Here is a 16,315-nt window from a genome sequence, read left to right as displayed (position 1 = left end):
GTAACACCCCCAATTTGACCTAACCCTTTAGGAGTGGAATCATGTGATATCCAAGCTTGTCTATAGGGTGACTTTGTGCAGTATGCTGTTGTTACTACAAAGTCCAGAAACATAACACCTCCCTCTCTGCCCTGAGGACTGTTTGATTATCAATCTCAAAAATTCCTAATGAAATGGAGGGATATTTACTTTTTCCCCCAAAAAAGCTTTCACAGCTCAATTGTTTCTTTTTAATGGGTTGTTATTATTTTTCAATTGGTGGATTGAGCGTTGGGTTTTGAATCCCATAGAGTAGCTCTGTCCGTGTTTTTCTGGCCTAGATATACACTGCAGTCCAGAGCAAACCCACAGAGCCTCAGACACATGGAGAGAACAGAGAGGGAGGGAGCGCTCCCTGGTCCTTCACTCACATACTAACTTGTGATTGGAGCACTTACACTGACTGTGCTTGTGCCAACAATTTAACACCATTTTGACTTTTTACATTCATACTGTAATTGAAACAGTTTGGTAGTATCTAACATGTAAGTATAGGCTTCTTGATCTGAATATCTGAATGTGACAGAGCCTATGCATTCCAACTTCACATTATGCATTATGTCAAACAAATGTGTTTTAGCTGTTTTAATATAACTGACATAGGTCACAATAATTTTAAAATTAGCATGTGGTCCTTTCTATAAAAGAGGTTATCCTACTCTCGAAATAAAATGGTCTAGTATCATTAAGTTATTACTCCTAGAGTTACAGTGCGACTTACCGTGTATCATTTTGAAGTGTAGATAGGCCTACTGGAAATCATGATCTGTCAGGGGCCTGTAGCCCCCCACCCCCACGCACACACACATTGTCATAGGGTTGCCAGTGTTGTCACTCGAACCCTGTTTATAAAACTGTCCACGCCACTCACCTGGCAAGAGAGAAAGCTCATTGACGGCGAGGGCGACAGGGACTCAAATTCAGGCTCTCAAGTTAACAATACTTCCCTTTTAACTGCATGGTGCCTGCATTTTTATCAGCTGCTATTTGAAAAAGCTATTTCATTTCAAGCATATATAAAACATATTTTTTTATGAATCTTGAAAATTTCTCTTACTTTTCGGGCATGTGTAACATGACGGCTGAGTCACAGGACTCACCAGCCGAGCTGGCCAGCCCGCTGGTCATGTCGCCTAACGTGAGTCTGGACTCCCCTTTACCGCCATCGCCTCTGATGATGCAGGCCCGGATCAAAGATGGGGTTCTGATCAAGTCTGAACCACGGGCAACAAGTCCGAACGCGGATCGAGAGGAGGGAGCTACTCTGGGCCAAACCGAGGAGCACCTGCCCACTGGGAGTAGACGTAGGAAGAGGCCCGTTCAGAGAGGGAAACCACCCTACAGTTACATCGCTCTCATTGCCATGGCCATCGCCAACTCCCCCGAGAGAAAACTCACACTTGGAGGTATTTATAAATTCATCATGGAACGTTTTCCCTTTTATCGAGAGAACTCAAAGAAGTGGCAAAACTCCATCCGCCACAACCTCACCCTCAACGACTGCTTTGTCAAGATCCCCCGGGAACCTGGAAGGCCTGGTAAGGGCAACTATTGGACTTTGGACCCCGCTGCTGAAGACATGTTCGACAACGGGAGTTTTCTGCGGAGGAGGAAAAGATTCAAGCGCACTGACGTAAGCACCTATCCTGGGTACATGAACTCTAGTGCGTTCACCCCGAACCCCATGGGCAGACCGGCATACCCCAACACCATGTACCCAGGAATAGGATCGGGTTACGGCTCGCAGCTGGCAGGGACCCCCCACCCGGTGATGCTGCATCATTATCAGACCCCTACCGGGGTCAGTCAAGGACAGCCAAGGATGTTCAGCATCGACAACATCATCAGCCAGCAGTCGGTGATGCAGGGAGGAGAGCTCAACCCGCTGGGGTTAGGCGGTGGAGACTTGGGCACCATGTCTGCTAGCTGCTCCCTCACTGGCACTGACCCCTCCAACTGCTTCCAGATACAGACGGTCAATCCCTCGGGGAATTCACTGGGCAGAGGCGGTGGGGGACTGTCATCAAACCTGGCACCCGGGTATCCTTACTCTTCCTCGGCATCCCCCCCACACCTACCTTCCATGATGCAGTCCAGTTTCTCTCCAGGTAGCTCTCAGGTGTACTGCACGGGGAACCGTCTGTCTCTACCCGCCGTGCGCTCCGGGTCTTGCGCGGAGCACACTGAGCAACTACTGGGTCTCTCCAGCACAATGAATTCTTACAACAACTCTTACATGAGACAAGCCAATTTTGCATCAGGATTAGATCGGTATATGTGAAAAACTGATTTTTATAGAGACAAACAACGATAGAGCCTCAATTACATTCCATTTGAAATAGGTGTGAAACGTCATCTTTGTTTGAAATGCAAATCGACATTCCATTATAGTTGTGTTCATATCTCAGTGCTATTGGTTCGTTTATCTTATGTGTTTTATAACATCAATATTGATGGGTTTTTAGATGTTCTGTAGCCTATCTACTTGTACTTCCTTGTCCGAGAACAATTCCAATTACTGAACCTTACATTTTTGTCATTGTCACCTGTAAAAAAAAAAAAGAGTTCTCAAACAATATTATTAGCCATATACCTGTATACTGTTCTATTTTGTGAAATGTAAATAGTTTATTTCTTTGTGAATTATATTGAAAGGCCTACATTGTTATTTACCGTGTTTGGTTGGTGTAATAAATACATTTTTTGATAAGCACGGTCTTGTTGCTTGCATTTGTTGAATTGAATAGGTCTACATGGTTGATACTCGCCTCTCTGATAAGAATTCTGCCTACTTTAAATGAATAGTTGATCGTAAGCCGTATACTCATAATGAGTGTTTAATTGCATACCTATACATTTATATTATTAAGCGAACCAAATCTTTACTGATTTATTCACGATTGGCCTGCTTGGGACTTTTCGCAGACTCTCTCTAAGTTATTAACTTCATTTATAAAGTCGCTAATTGTGTTAATATGATTCGTTTCCCACCTGCTAATAAAAATGACCAAATCAGAAATAGATTGTCAAATGTATAGGGTTGAATTGGCCTAAACAAATGTCTCCTAATTTAACCTTGTGTTCTATTACAAACTTCTAGGGAATATATGCAGTATTTAATTTGCCTGATTTGTAAGATCATTTATATGCATTGTTGGTAGTAGCACAGAAACGACATGCTTTACAGTTATTTGAAGTAATGTCACAGTATACATATTTGTGGTTGTATCATTATGAATCCACATACACACGTGGATATCCATATATGCACAGGTTTTGGACTTGACCTAGTTGATCAAGAAGATTGTAGGGCAAACGGACTTCTTAGTCTAGCCTTATTAAGGCCTAAAACATATTTAGAACACATGTGTGTTGCTGTTATCTGATTTTGTAGATTAAAATATATATCTCCATCCGGAACATTGGATTGGGCCAGAACTGTTTACTATCGCCTCGAGTCTGCATGCATGCGTAAAATAGCGAAGTCTATTGACTACATATACAGTGCATTAGGAATTTAGTTATTTGTTAACTTTAGCTGTGAATGATACAAACCTTAGAATTTCTTAGAAATATACACACAGTGTCTTAGGAAAGTATTCAGACCCCTTGACTGTTTCCACATTTTATTACGTTACAGACTTATTGTCACGCCTTGGTCATAGTGTTTTGTGTTTTCGTTATATATTTTGGTCAGGCCAGGGTGTGACATGGGTTTATGTGTTGTGTTTCGTATTGGGGTTTTATAGGATTTGGGATTGCTATGATTAGGGGTGTGTCTAGTTAGGTTTGGCTGCCTGAGGCGGTTCTCAATCCGAGTCAGGTGATTCTCGTTGTCTCGGATTGGGAACCGTATTTAGGTAGCCTGGGTTTCGCTTTGTATTTCGTGGGTGATTGTTCCTGTCTCTGTTTAGTGTTCACCAGATAGGCTGTATATAGTTTCACGTTCCGTTTGTTGTTTTGTATTATATAGTTATTTTCATGTATCGCACTTATTTTCATTAAAGACATGAGTAACCACCACGCTGCATTTCGGTCCTCTCTTTCGACAAACGAAGAACGCTGTTACACTTATTCTAACAATTGATTAAATATGTTTTTCCCCCTCATCAATCTACACACAATACAATAATGTCAAAGCGAAAACAGGTTTATAGATATTTTTTGCAAATGTATTAAAATTAAAAACAGAAATACCTTATTTACATAAGTATTCAGACACTTTGCTATAAGACTCGAAATTGAGCTCAGGTGCATCCTGTTTCCATTGATCATCCTTGAGATGTTTCTACAACTTGATTGGAGTCCACCTGTGGTAAATTCAAGTGAATGGACATGATATTGCAAGGCACACACCTGTCTATATAAGGTTCCACAGTTGACAGTGCATGTCAGAGCAAAAACCAAGCCATGAGGTGAAGGAATTGTCCGTAGAGCTCCGAGACAGGATTGTGTTCTGGGGAAGGGTACCAAAAAATATCTGCAGCATTGAAGGTCCCCAAAAACACAGTGGCCTCCATTATTCTTAAATAGAAGAAGTTTGGAACCACCAAGACTCTTCCTAGAGCTGGCCGCCTGGTGACCAAGAACCCGATGGTCACTGACAGAGCTCTACAGTTCCTCTGTGGAGATGGGAGAACTTTCCAGGACAACCATCTCTGCAACACTCCACCAATCAGGCCTTTATGGTAGAATGGCCAGACGAAAACCACTCCTCAGTAAAAGGCACAGCCTGCTTGGAGTTTGCCAAAAGGCACCTAAAGACTCTCAGACCCTGAGAAACAAGATTCTCTGTTTTGATGAAACCAAGATTGGCCTTAATGCCAAGCGTCACGTCTGGAGGCAACCTGGCACCATCCCTAAGGTGAATCATGGTGGTGGCAGCATCATGCTGTGGGGATATTTTTCAGAGGCAGGGACTGGGAGACTAGTCAGGATCGATGGAAAGATGAATGGAGCACAGTAGAGAGAGATCCTTGATGAAAACCTCCAGAGCGCTCAGGACCTCAGACTGGGATGAAGGACCACCTTCCAACAGGACAACAACCCTAAGCACACAGCCAAGACAACGCAGGAGTGGCTTCGGGACAAGTCTCTGAATGTCACACCAAGAAAGTTGTGAAGAGGACAACCCTCTTTCCCCCTCAGGAAACTGAAAGGATTTGGCATGGGTTCCCAGATCAGCTAACTACTTACATGTACAAATTACCCAAACTAACCTGTATCCCCGCACATTGCCATGGTACCGGTGCCCCCTGTAAATAGCCTCGTTATTGTTATTTTATTGTGTTACTATTTATTATTTTTTACTTTAGTTTATTTGGTAAATATTTTCTTTATTCTTTCTTGAACTGCATTGTTGGTTAAGAGCTTGTAAGTAAGCATTTCACGGTAAGGTCTACACCTTTTGTATTCGGCGCATGTGACAAATAAAGTTTGATTTGATTTGACATCTCTGGAAAGACCTGAAAATAGCTGTGCAGCGACGCTCCCCATCCAACCTGACAGAGCTTGAGAGGATCTGCAGAGAAGAATGGGAGAAACTCCCCAAATACGGGTGTGCCAAGCTTGCAGCTTGAGGCTGTAATCGCTACCAAAAGAGCTTCAACAAAGTACTGAGTAAAGGGTCTGAATACTTATGTAATTCTGGTTTTAATTTAGAATACATTTACAAACATTTCTAAAAAACTGTTTTTGCTTTGTCATTATTGGGTATTGTGTGTAGATTGATGAGAGAAAAAAATGATTTCATCCATTTTAGAATAAAGCTGTAACGTAACAATGTTGAAAAAGTTAAGGGGTCTGAATACTTTACAAATGTGTTCCATGGGGTTGACGTCAGGGCTCGGTGCAGGCCAGTCAAAATCTTCCACACTGATCTATACAAACCATTTCTGTATGGACCTCACTTTGTGCACGGGGGAATTGTCATGCTGAAACAAGAAAGAGCCTTTCCCAAACGGTTGCCACAAAGTTGGAAGCATAGAACCGTCTAGAATGTAATTGTATGCTGTAGCGTTAAGATTTCCCTTCACTGGAACTAAAGGTCCTAGCCCGAACCATGAAAAACAGCCCGACCATTATTCCTCCTCCACCAAACTTTACAGTTGGCACTATGCATTGGGGCAGGTAGTGTTCTCCTGTCATTCGCCCAAACCCAGATTTGGACTGCCTGATGGTGAAGCGGGATTCATCACTCCAGAGAACGGGTTTCCACTGCTCCAGAGTCCAATGGCCGTGAGCTTTACACAATTTTACATACAATTTTTACAAGTTTCAGCACTCGGCGGCCCCGTTCTGTGAGTTTGTGTGGCCTACCACTTAGCAGCTAAGCAGTTGTTGCTCCTAGATGTTTCCACTTCACAATAATAGCACTTACAGTTGACTGGTGCAGCTCTAGCAGGGCAGAAATTTGACAAACGAACTTGTTGGAAATGTGGCATCCTATGTCAGTGCCACATTGAAAGTCACTGAGCTCTTCAGTAAGGCCAATCTACTGCCAGTGTTTGTCTATGGAGATTTCATGGCTGTGTGCTCAATTTTATACACCTGTCAGCAACTGGTGTGGTTGAAATAGCTGAATCCACTCATTTGAAGGGGTGTCCACATACTTCTGTAATTATAGTGTAGCTAATAGGCATATTTGAGTTGAGGAGACATTTAGGGCCTACCTATGCACGACTATGAAATTGAATCCATACACCTGTGCTGTGCTGTTCTAATCATACTTCTGGCATTATTGGTATTTATTATTTTTAAAGACAATTTATGCTATATCTGAAAATGTGGTCTGAGGCACCATATGGATGGTGTGATGCGTTCGCGGAGCCTCGGAAGGTAAGCAGACGCCAAATTGAGCTCCTTGTTGCATCGCCGCCAAACAATGCGGGAGGTCCTGTATAAACACAAATGTACTTATTTGACAACTTCCTTCACAACCGTTCTGCTCAACAGCTATGCTCTGCTCCGCGAAGTGCAAGAAGTATGAATGCCCTGACTTCTGCAGAGGCTATATCACCGTCAATGCTGCACCATGTAGCGCCTAGAGATTATGGAGTTTACCTCAGTCTGGAGATGGAGCGACACCTGGCGGTCTTAATGAAAGGTTCGTTTGTAGTGATTTGTGGATTGAAATTGGAAACTTATTCTACAGTTTGTCCACTAGGGGTCATGTAATACTAAAAAGTCACAAACTGAAAAGCATAGAGTAAAAATGAAAGGGAATGTCTGTAGGGAATGTGATATTGTTGAGGTATGCAACATTCGGATGTTTTGTTTGTTAAGTTTCCAGGCTACAGTCCAATATGGATGGAAGTGAAATCTGTCTCCTCCCTTGAAGAAAATAACATATTTTGAGGCAAAGCAAAAATCGTTTAGGCTACCATGTCCACCACTATAAAAGCTGCACAAAACACTATTTTGAATTGACTGTCCATGGTCCCAAACAATCAAGACAGAACTGTTGGTTTATATCCTGCAAAAGCCATTCTACAAACAAGTTTGTCTTCTCATGTGATTTTGAAATAGACTAAGGTTTATTCCATGATTAGCCCACAATAGAGACTTCTCTGTAGCCCGTCCCTTGTATTTTATCTCAATACATGTCTGATCCAGGTTTTTGTCGTGGCATGTAGAATAACGAACAGGTGAGCACACATATCAAGAGTAAGAACTGGCTCCTAAGTAGTTCGTTTTTTCAGTGTCAGTGTAGGCCTGTGGTGGAAATGCAGACCCGCTTGGTTAGGGTGATGATCAATTGTAAAATAAAGAAAATACTTGAGTAAATGAGGGATACAAAGTACAGCATATTGAAAGCAGGTGCTTCCACACAGTTCTGGTTCCTGAGTTTGGGGCGGCAGGAAACCTAGTGTTTGGGCCAGTAACCAAAATGTTGCTCGATCAAATCCCCGAGCTGACAGGGCAAAAATATGTCATACTGTCCCCGAACAAGGCAGTTAACCCACTGTTACTAGGCCGTCATTGTAAATAAGAATTTGTTCTTAACTGACTTGCCTAGTTAAATAAAGGTTAATATATATTTTTTAAATGCCCTGTTGCTTATTCTTTTGGCTACCATGGTTAGAAGAAGGGTGTGTGTTACCCACTTGTGGGAGATTCTGGAGCGGCGCCTAAGACAGCGTTTTCAACCACCATCAACAAAACAGCATATTATAGAATTTCTCGTGGAAGCATGTTCTCGCATCCCTTCTGAAGAGTTCCAGACAATTGTAGAAGATAAGCTAAGGCGCATTAAGGCTATTCTGGCGGCTCGTGGTGGCCAAGCGTCCTATTTAGACGCGTTATGTTGGTGTTTCCTTTATTTGGTCAGGTACCTGTATAATCAGCCTATACATAATGTTATTTATCGCCAAATAAACTCAAGCCTAAAATGGTGAGATAGCTTCATGAGTGAACAAATATGAAGTAAGATTTGGCATTCCTCCCATGCAGCTGTCTGGGTCCTCGGCTGAGCTCAACGATGTGAGCAAGGCAGCCGCTGCCAGCTGGAGGGTCGACCTGCCCAGGGCGGTGGAGGATTCGGGATGGGTAGGGGTTCTGTGACGGACTAGCTGTGTGTTTAGATAAATTACAATTGAGAGGATCTCACGGTCGACTCTGAAAACTTTAACTTCCCCACGGTTAGGCTACCTTCACCTGCTCTCCACCTCAGTAAAAACTGAACTTGAGTCACGAGTCATCAACAAATTAAAAAATGTGGGCCTATAGCAAATTGACTTGGCCTGAATGAAATATAACTTTGTTTATCATTGATGTGCTATCTTTTGTAGATAGGGATAGCCTAAAATGTAAGTCAAATGAATTTCATAATTTATTTCGAATGACATTTGGGTTTGTATCTGGGAAATCGTGAAAGGCTCATTGAAATATCGATTTGAATATTATATAGATGAAAGAAAGCCATTTTAACCCACCCAAACATTGCCAATACAGTTTTCGTGGTGTTTTGGGCATGATAAGCCTGTGCTTGTAACGTGGAGGGCCCTGTTATACAGTTAGAAGATAGTCCTGTACATAGATGGATCAGGTGCTGATGTATGCATTACAATAACACCATGTTTCTGCAACACAATGAACTGGAATGCAAGCGCTGCTCCCCTCCTGTCATGGAACACATCGACCCTTACACATTAGGCGTACATGCCATGTCATCTGTTCTGCCCAGAGCATACTCTGACAAAGACCATTTGGAGCAGGTTGCAGGCGCATACGTTTCTGTTTGTCTATATGTGAATTATGTAGAAAATGTAGATGGATATTATTGTTATGACTTCTTGACAAGTAACACATAAAGCCCGTGAGAAGTGATCGAGGAATGAATGGTAAAAGCCCTGGAAATGGATTCCATAGCTGGTGCTGCCTTTCTCCTCTGAAAATACATCATAAAAGGTATTAGTAAACATTGTTATTATTATGATAATTATACTATTATTCGTATAATTATGATAATTATTATTAAACAGTAGTCATATATTATTTTATAATTCAAAGAGGATTCTTTCATTGGAAAATGCATCCCATAGTCTCATTTCTGAAAAACAGTGCTTTCAATAGTCACACTTGCATGTGGATTTAAAGAATATTTACCGGTCAATTTCGCTTGTGAATTAGTATATCAGCCCCATGTTTCAGTTAAATAATCAGTATATGTATACATACTGTATATAGCCATAAGTGAAACTGAGGAGATCTCCCTTTCGATAACATTTTGTTTACAGAAGTAACAAGTCATACGTTTGTTTAAACCCAATGGACTCAATAATAATAATAATAATATCAATAGGCCTAATATTAATCCTATCATTAATAATAACAACACAATTATATTGTTAAAAAAATATGTATTGATTTGACTGGGTTAGAGTTGGGGTTTCAATCGTGAATTATTTACAGTCAATAACGTTTATAATTATATTGCAATGACTGTGCATTATTACTGGTTAATAGTATATGTGGCCATTATGGTACAGGCTTATAATAACATGGAACAATATTTGACCCAAACGTATATCATTAAATAACTGAATAACCACTTATTTAATTAACTGTAATGATAATAAACAATTATTTAAGCACTTTTAAATCGTAAGCCTTGGTTTAAGCGATTGTGGATATTTAATTGCATCTATAGCATTGTATTTTGTTTGTTTAGAAGGGTACAAGAGTGTGCATAAATTGCAAATGGCAAAACAAAATATTTAGGATATGTTACACATCAGATTCAGAAATGGATGAATACATCAGATTCAAGTGAGAACTAAAATAATCCACCGAGTAACAAACAATTAAACTAACTTGTTTTCGACTTGAAAGCCATGACCATAAATATGCTAATTATATTGTACTGGTTCTGGACTTATGTATTGTTTAGCCAATCAACTTACTCAGATTCTTAAGAATTGACCACTATGAGGTTTCAACACTACTGACACTGTGTAAACGTCCATACTGTTTTTATATAACATGCATTCCATCAGCATAAAACTAATACTTTTGATGATATTCCATATTTAGAAGATGTACGTGGAGTAGAGTATCGTTAACCCAAGATAATGTGTAAGGTAGCGCACTCACCACTCCTCACCTTGTCCGTCTTCTCTTCCCTTTGCCCTATCCTTCATTTCCTGGTAACGGTGACACGTTAACCACGTGATATAGATGGCTGAATAAATAGCTTTTGAGCGCTATGAAGAGGAATAGTATGAAGCTCACGCAGGATACTTACTCCGTGCCTGTGCGTAAAGATATTCATACAGATATACAACAGTAAATTAACGACCTAAAATACAAACGCATGCAAGAAAGAAATACTTAATTAATGATTAATGTACCTATTAATGAATAAAGACAGCTTGTAGTGAACCTCAAGTAAATAGCCTTACTGATTTATGACTTCCATTCAAGTTTTGTTTTCCTGCGCTTGAAGTCAGAAGAGTTTCTTCCTCGGTGAAACGAACCATAGCCCCCATACCAACTGGTTGGAGTGGCGTTACACCTGGTTACAAGCGTCGTCTTGCTCTCTTCTATATTCCAGTAATGTTTCTATGCAGCTCGTCGAATTAAACAGGAGTAAACTGTGGTCCTCCGAGGAGCTGGAGAGTGCTATACGCACGGACTGAGTACACCCAGCGTGGGAGCTGAAAAAACTCAGTACGGAACGAGAGGGAGGAAGAGAACCAGTCTCTCCAAGGATGACTCTAGGGACGGATATGTCCGACAACTCTGCTTTGTCTGATGATGTGGACATAGATGTGGTTGGGGGAGACATTTCCGTTGGCAAGGATGGGAAATACCTTCATCGCGATTTCCTAGACAATGACTCGGACGATAATTTGTCTCAGAACGCGGGGGAGAGGGGTTCCTCTCCCGGCCTCAGCAGCTCAGAGTGTCCGGCTGACCAGGTTGGAGTTGGTGGAGATTCAGGGGCCATGATAGGAGATAAGCCTGGTAAGAACGCTCTAGTCAAGCCCCCGTACTCCTACATAGCCCTGATAACCATGTCTATCCTCCAGAGTCCCAAGAAACGCCTCACTCTCAGCGAGATCTGCGAGTTCATCAGCAACAGGTTCCCGTACTATCGGGAGAAATTCCCCGCTTGGCAAAACTCCATTCGTCACAATCTTTCTCTCAATGACTGCTTTGTCAAAATCCCACGTGAGCCTGGCAACCCCGGAAAAGGCAACTACTGGACCCTCGACCCAGAGTCCGCAGACATGTTCGACAACGGGAGTTTTTTACGCAGGAGGAAGCGCTTCAAGAGGCACCAAGCCAACGAAATCCTCAGGGACGCCGGGGGGTTCCTGCCCGGGTTCGGATACGGCCCTTATGGGTACAACTATGGACTCCAACTGCAGAACTTCCATGCTCATAACCCCTATCATCCTCACCTCACAACAGGCGCTTTCCCTTTCCATAATACACCTTGTGGACTCCCCTCGCCAGCCTCAATATTCCCCACGCCACATCCCCTGCCCTCTCTATTAGGGGCTGATTTACGAAAGCCATTCTACCCTCAACTAAGCCCTACCTTGCCCGGCCTGGCGCCTCTCAAGACGGACACTAACACGCCAATTCGGCCTTCTTTCTCGATAGACAATATAATCGGTGCAGCTAACTCCGTGGCCTCCCCGTACAGTGCACAGTCGGGCAGCCACAGTCACAGTCAGGCTCAGATCCTGGCCATGTTGAACCCTGCACTCACCTCAGCTTCGAACCACTTGAACCTCTCGCAGGAAACCATGCTTCAGCCTGGTTCACAGACATTCTCCAGCAAAACTGCAAATCTTAACATTTGTCATTTCTAAACTGGCAGCAAAAACAAAACTCGCAGAAATCCTACCCGTTATGGTTCTGTCGTCTTATGTGAAGGTAGGATAAACGTTCTTTGAGAAATAAGAGTGTTGCTCTACCCCCCTTTCTGATCGGAGAGAGGAAAGTTAAATGTATATTTATGGATTGTAAATATGTATAGGATACAATAAATGGAAGAAGCATGATGGTCAGATACCAAATTTTAAGACAACATTAAGTGTATTCGTTGTCCTACGTTGGCCCAGGCCCTCAACTATCTGAGCAAAGATCCAGCTATTTTAACACAAGTTAAATGTCACGTATCTCACTCTGTGGGGAATATTTAATTGTTTCTTAACTATAATAGAGATTTTATTATGATTTGTATTGTTATATATATGTGTGTGTATATATATATACATATGTATATACATATATATACATATGTATATATATATATATATATATATATATATATATATATATATATATATTGTGCGTTGTGAGATAAGAGATAAAGCACTGTTAATACCGAGACCGCAAACTCAGGTTTTAATTGTTAGAAAGCACATTGAGACAAGGAGGGTTATTAAATACAAATCTAACCTTTCCCACTGCCCCTCGTTTCCTTAAAAGCGGTGTTGTGGTGACTTTGTATGGATATTATTTCATGTTGTCAGTGGACAGATATGTGGTTTTGGTGTAAAGCGCATTACCTCACATCCTGTTAAACTGTTGTGCTTTAGTTCCTATCTATTTCATTGAAATTAACATGTGAAACGTATGTTATGTGTATAGACAGAGACACTTAATGTTCATAGGTCATTTTTTGTTGTAATGACAAGAATAATAAATGTTTGTGAATTTAAAAAGACTTTCGTTAACATGTTTATTGGAACGTTTTATTGGCAATATGCCTGCACACATATGTCTACTCAAAGCCTAAAATCACCTTAGGAAATATAGAATGTGTGCGCCTACGTTTTTAACTTGTATTTTTGCATTTATCTAAATCATCATTGTTGACCCGAGATCAAAGTTCAATCTTTTATGTGTAGGCCCAGTTTGAACCGTTTAGTCTTTGAGAGGCCTACATGCGCACTTTCTGAAACGATTATGAGCATACATGGTAGTTTACGCATTGGTGCCATAGGTTTAAATCTGCAGTTACATTTTGCGTGCAATCTGTAGGAATTAGGAGCATTTATTACTAGTCTATTATCAATTTAAATATCACCAGTAGCCCATAATTTTGCCGATATACCACTACAGCCAACATGTGTTATGATGACAGACATGCACATATAGATACAGATTTGTGATGTCTGAACTCCCACATTCTGCTGTGAGAAATATTCTGGAAGGGTGCGCATGTATTCCTCTAGTGTGTCTCTAAGGGTTAATAATGGACTTTTTTTTTGGCAAGTAACAAAGGGTTAAATTAATGGGGACATCAGGAATTTTGAGGCCTGTAATTGATTGTGAGCGTTCTGCATGAATACCCAGATTTTTGGGGTTTGGTTGCTAATTTGTAGCAGTATTGTTCATCAGGATCCTAATCCACGATAATGCGGATTTTTGACCACTTGTTGATGTTGTCACTGAAGACCGAGTGCCCAGGGGCCTCATTTATAAACCGTGCGTACATACAAAATATAGCCTACGCCAAAATGTGCGTGGGCCTGTTTTTACGCAAAAGTTGGCATTTATAAAAATGTAACTTAACGTGAGAATGTGCTCACCTACCCGCAAACTTTAGTACGCACATCTCTACTAGCGGTTGAATTATTGTAGGCCTATTGCAAGCGGGCAGGTAAGTAGGTCTACTTTGTTCAGATGGGGGATAGGGTGATAACCTTATTCAATAAAAAACGAAAGACAGGAAAACATATTAACAACAATGCAGCAGTTTTCCATTAATGAGAAGAGCTATAATCGGTGTTTAACTTTTAGAATCCGATATATTTCCTTTTCATAACCATCGCAGAAAAGATTCCTCACATTTTCTGTCTGTGATGGGTTCATGTTCTCGAAGCAGCCATGCAACAAATTACAATGCGCATCTCTCACTTAATTGGATCAAGTAGCCTATTTGAAGTTTTGCAATCCGATAGGTAGCGCGGTTTATAATATACAGTTGATTTTAAGACGTGAACAGTTGATATGTTATATTGAAGTAGGCCTATGTATGCTCCTGTAAGTACTGTAATGACTTGTTTTGATTAGTCTGCCTTAGACAACGTTTCAGAATTCGCAGGCAGTCCATCATATTTAGGTTGGGGGAAAAGTCGATGCAAAACATTGTGCAATTCACAGGTTATGCTGACAGGTCCACAACAATGGTCCATTGTTTTCTTTTCAGAAACTGACACAGTCCTTTGCCAGATACAACATAAATCACTGGAAAGATGAAAACCTTCTGCCAACACAGTAGATAGTCTGGTATCTTATGTAGAATATTTGACAGTATAGGTAGGCTCCAGTATTGCTGTGCCATAGGAGCGTGACATCATTGCCTATTTAATCTCAGAGTCTATACCAAGGCAGGATATGAAAACCAAATAATCTATTGATAAACTAAACATTGAACAACAATGAATCTGTTGCATAGAAGTGTGGGCTGTAGCGTTTAGCCTACTTTTACGTAGTTTACAATATCCAATCAATATCAATACTATAACACAATACAATCAATAAAATGCAATCAATCTTGCTGAATGTGCTGGACAGTCACTACATTACCGTTGCTAATTATTTTTAAAACTGCCATGGCCTATCAAATAGTTCCAAATTATATACCAAATGAAGGGCGTTATTGTCACCATAAAAGGTTCATGGAGGACATTTTCCAGGTGGAGTTTTCATGCACAATTTTGCAACAGGTCGGATTTATAACTGGAAACATGGTATGTAATGGCGTGCACCAAGTTTATACATCTCAATATTTTTGTAGGCCTACATGACTTAGATGTGTAGTGTGAAATGTACGCAAGGGCTATAAATGAGCCCCCTGGGCATAAATGCGCCCTGCAGCTAGTGTTCCCCTCCGAGACAAGCCACACACATTTGCCTCTGAAAAGCGATCTTCTCAAAAGGCGCGCGGCTCTCCGCTTTCATTTCATCTGTGTTGTCTGTGGACAGATACAAAGGAGCCAGCGGGACTCATCCCGGTGTAGAAAACAGACCGATGATTTCATTTTGTCGTTGACTAAGCACATGTTCCGAGGCAGAGGGGGGTGTAAAAGCTTATTATATTTACCAGATCTGTGTGCAAATAGTTAAATGACTTGGTGTGGTGTTTTTGACAGCTGATTATTAAGGATAAAGGGTGGGAGGGCTGACTGCTCTGTTCCACTTTCCCCTTCAGCTCACCCAAAGCCTTTGAAGAGAACGCAAACATGATGGTTTTACTTTTATGAAGTCTCATGCATTTATTTTGTTGGTGTTAAAAGCCCTCAGAGTAGCCTATACCTTTTATATTATCTTCCTTAATTTCGGTTTCTGTGATGGTGCAACTTTAAGAAATAAACTAAACCAAATCTGATTTGATTTGATTTGACGTACAGTAGGCCTATACAGGGAAAGCTCCCTTTACACATTGTGAAAAAAAATCGAAAGGCCCTTCATTGGAACTTTCCTGCCTGTGAAATTAGGCTGTCAATTAATTCACTTAATTCTCTATACATTGCCGATGCACTTGGTCTATGTTAGCCCTTCGTGCAGAGGCTATGTGCAATAATTATTCCCCTACTAATGCTAAGAAGTGAATAATTATTCCCATAATAATGCTAAGAAGTGAATAATTATCCCCCTAATAATGCTAAGAAGTGAATAATTATCCCCCTAATAATGCTAAGAAGTGAATAAGTATTCCCCTAATAATGCTAAGAAGTGAAACAGTGAAATCAGAACAGATAAAAACAATCGACATGACGATACTGTTTGTTTTATTGAAAATGAAAACACA

General features: G+C 41.0%; 2 protein-coding genes across 2 annotated transcripts; both read left to right on the top strand.

Moving 5' to 3' along the window:
• Nucleotides 1–922: 922 nt before the first annotated feature.
• foxe3 (forkhead box E3) lies at nt 923–2,743 on the top strand. Its single transcript, XM_020497632.2, has one exon. It carries the CDS (start codon nt 1,073–1,075, stop codon nt 2,318–2,320), a length of 1,248 nt encoding a protein of 415 aa, XP_020353221.1. The 5' UTR covers nt 923–1,072; the 3' UTR covers nt 2,321–2,743.
• An 8,017-nt stretch (nt 2,744–10,760) lies between these two features.
• Nucleotides 10,761–13,222, top strand: foxd2 (forkhead box D2). Its single transcript, XM_020497563.2, has one exon. The coding sequence runs from the start codon at nt 11,250–11,252 to the stop codon at nt 12,360–12,362; it is 1,113 nt and encodes a 370-aa protein (XP_020353152.1). The 5' UTR covers nt 10,761–11,249; the 3' UTR covers nt 12,363–13,222.
• The last annotated feature ends 3,093 nt before the right edge of the window (nt 13,223–16,315 follow it).

This window comes from Oncorhynchus kisutch, linkage group LG13 (assembly GCF_002021735.2).
Source record: "Oncorhynchus kisutch isolate 150728-3 linkage group LG13, Okis_V2, whole genome shotgun sequence".
Classification (NCBI taxonomy): Eukaryota; Metazoa; Chordata; class Actinopteri; order Salmoniformes; family Salmonidae; genus Oncorhynchus; species Oncorhynchus kisutch.
The sequence above is the reverse complement of the archived record's forward strand: the minus strand, read 5'-3'. Positions and strand labels throughout refer to the sequence as shown.

What these genes read in the sequence shown, in the direction of transcription:
- foxd2 (XM_020497563.2), top strand. Translation starts at nt 11,250, where the DNA reads ATGACTCTAGGGACGGATATGTCCGACAACTCTGCTTTGTCTGATGAT.
- foxe3 (XM_020497632.2), top strand. Translation starts at nt 1,073, where the DNA reads ATGAATCTTGAAAATTTCTCTTACTTTTCGGGCATGTGTAACATGACG.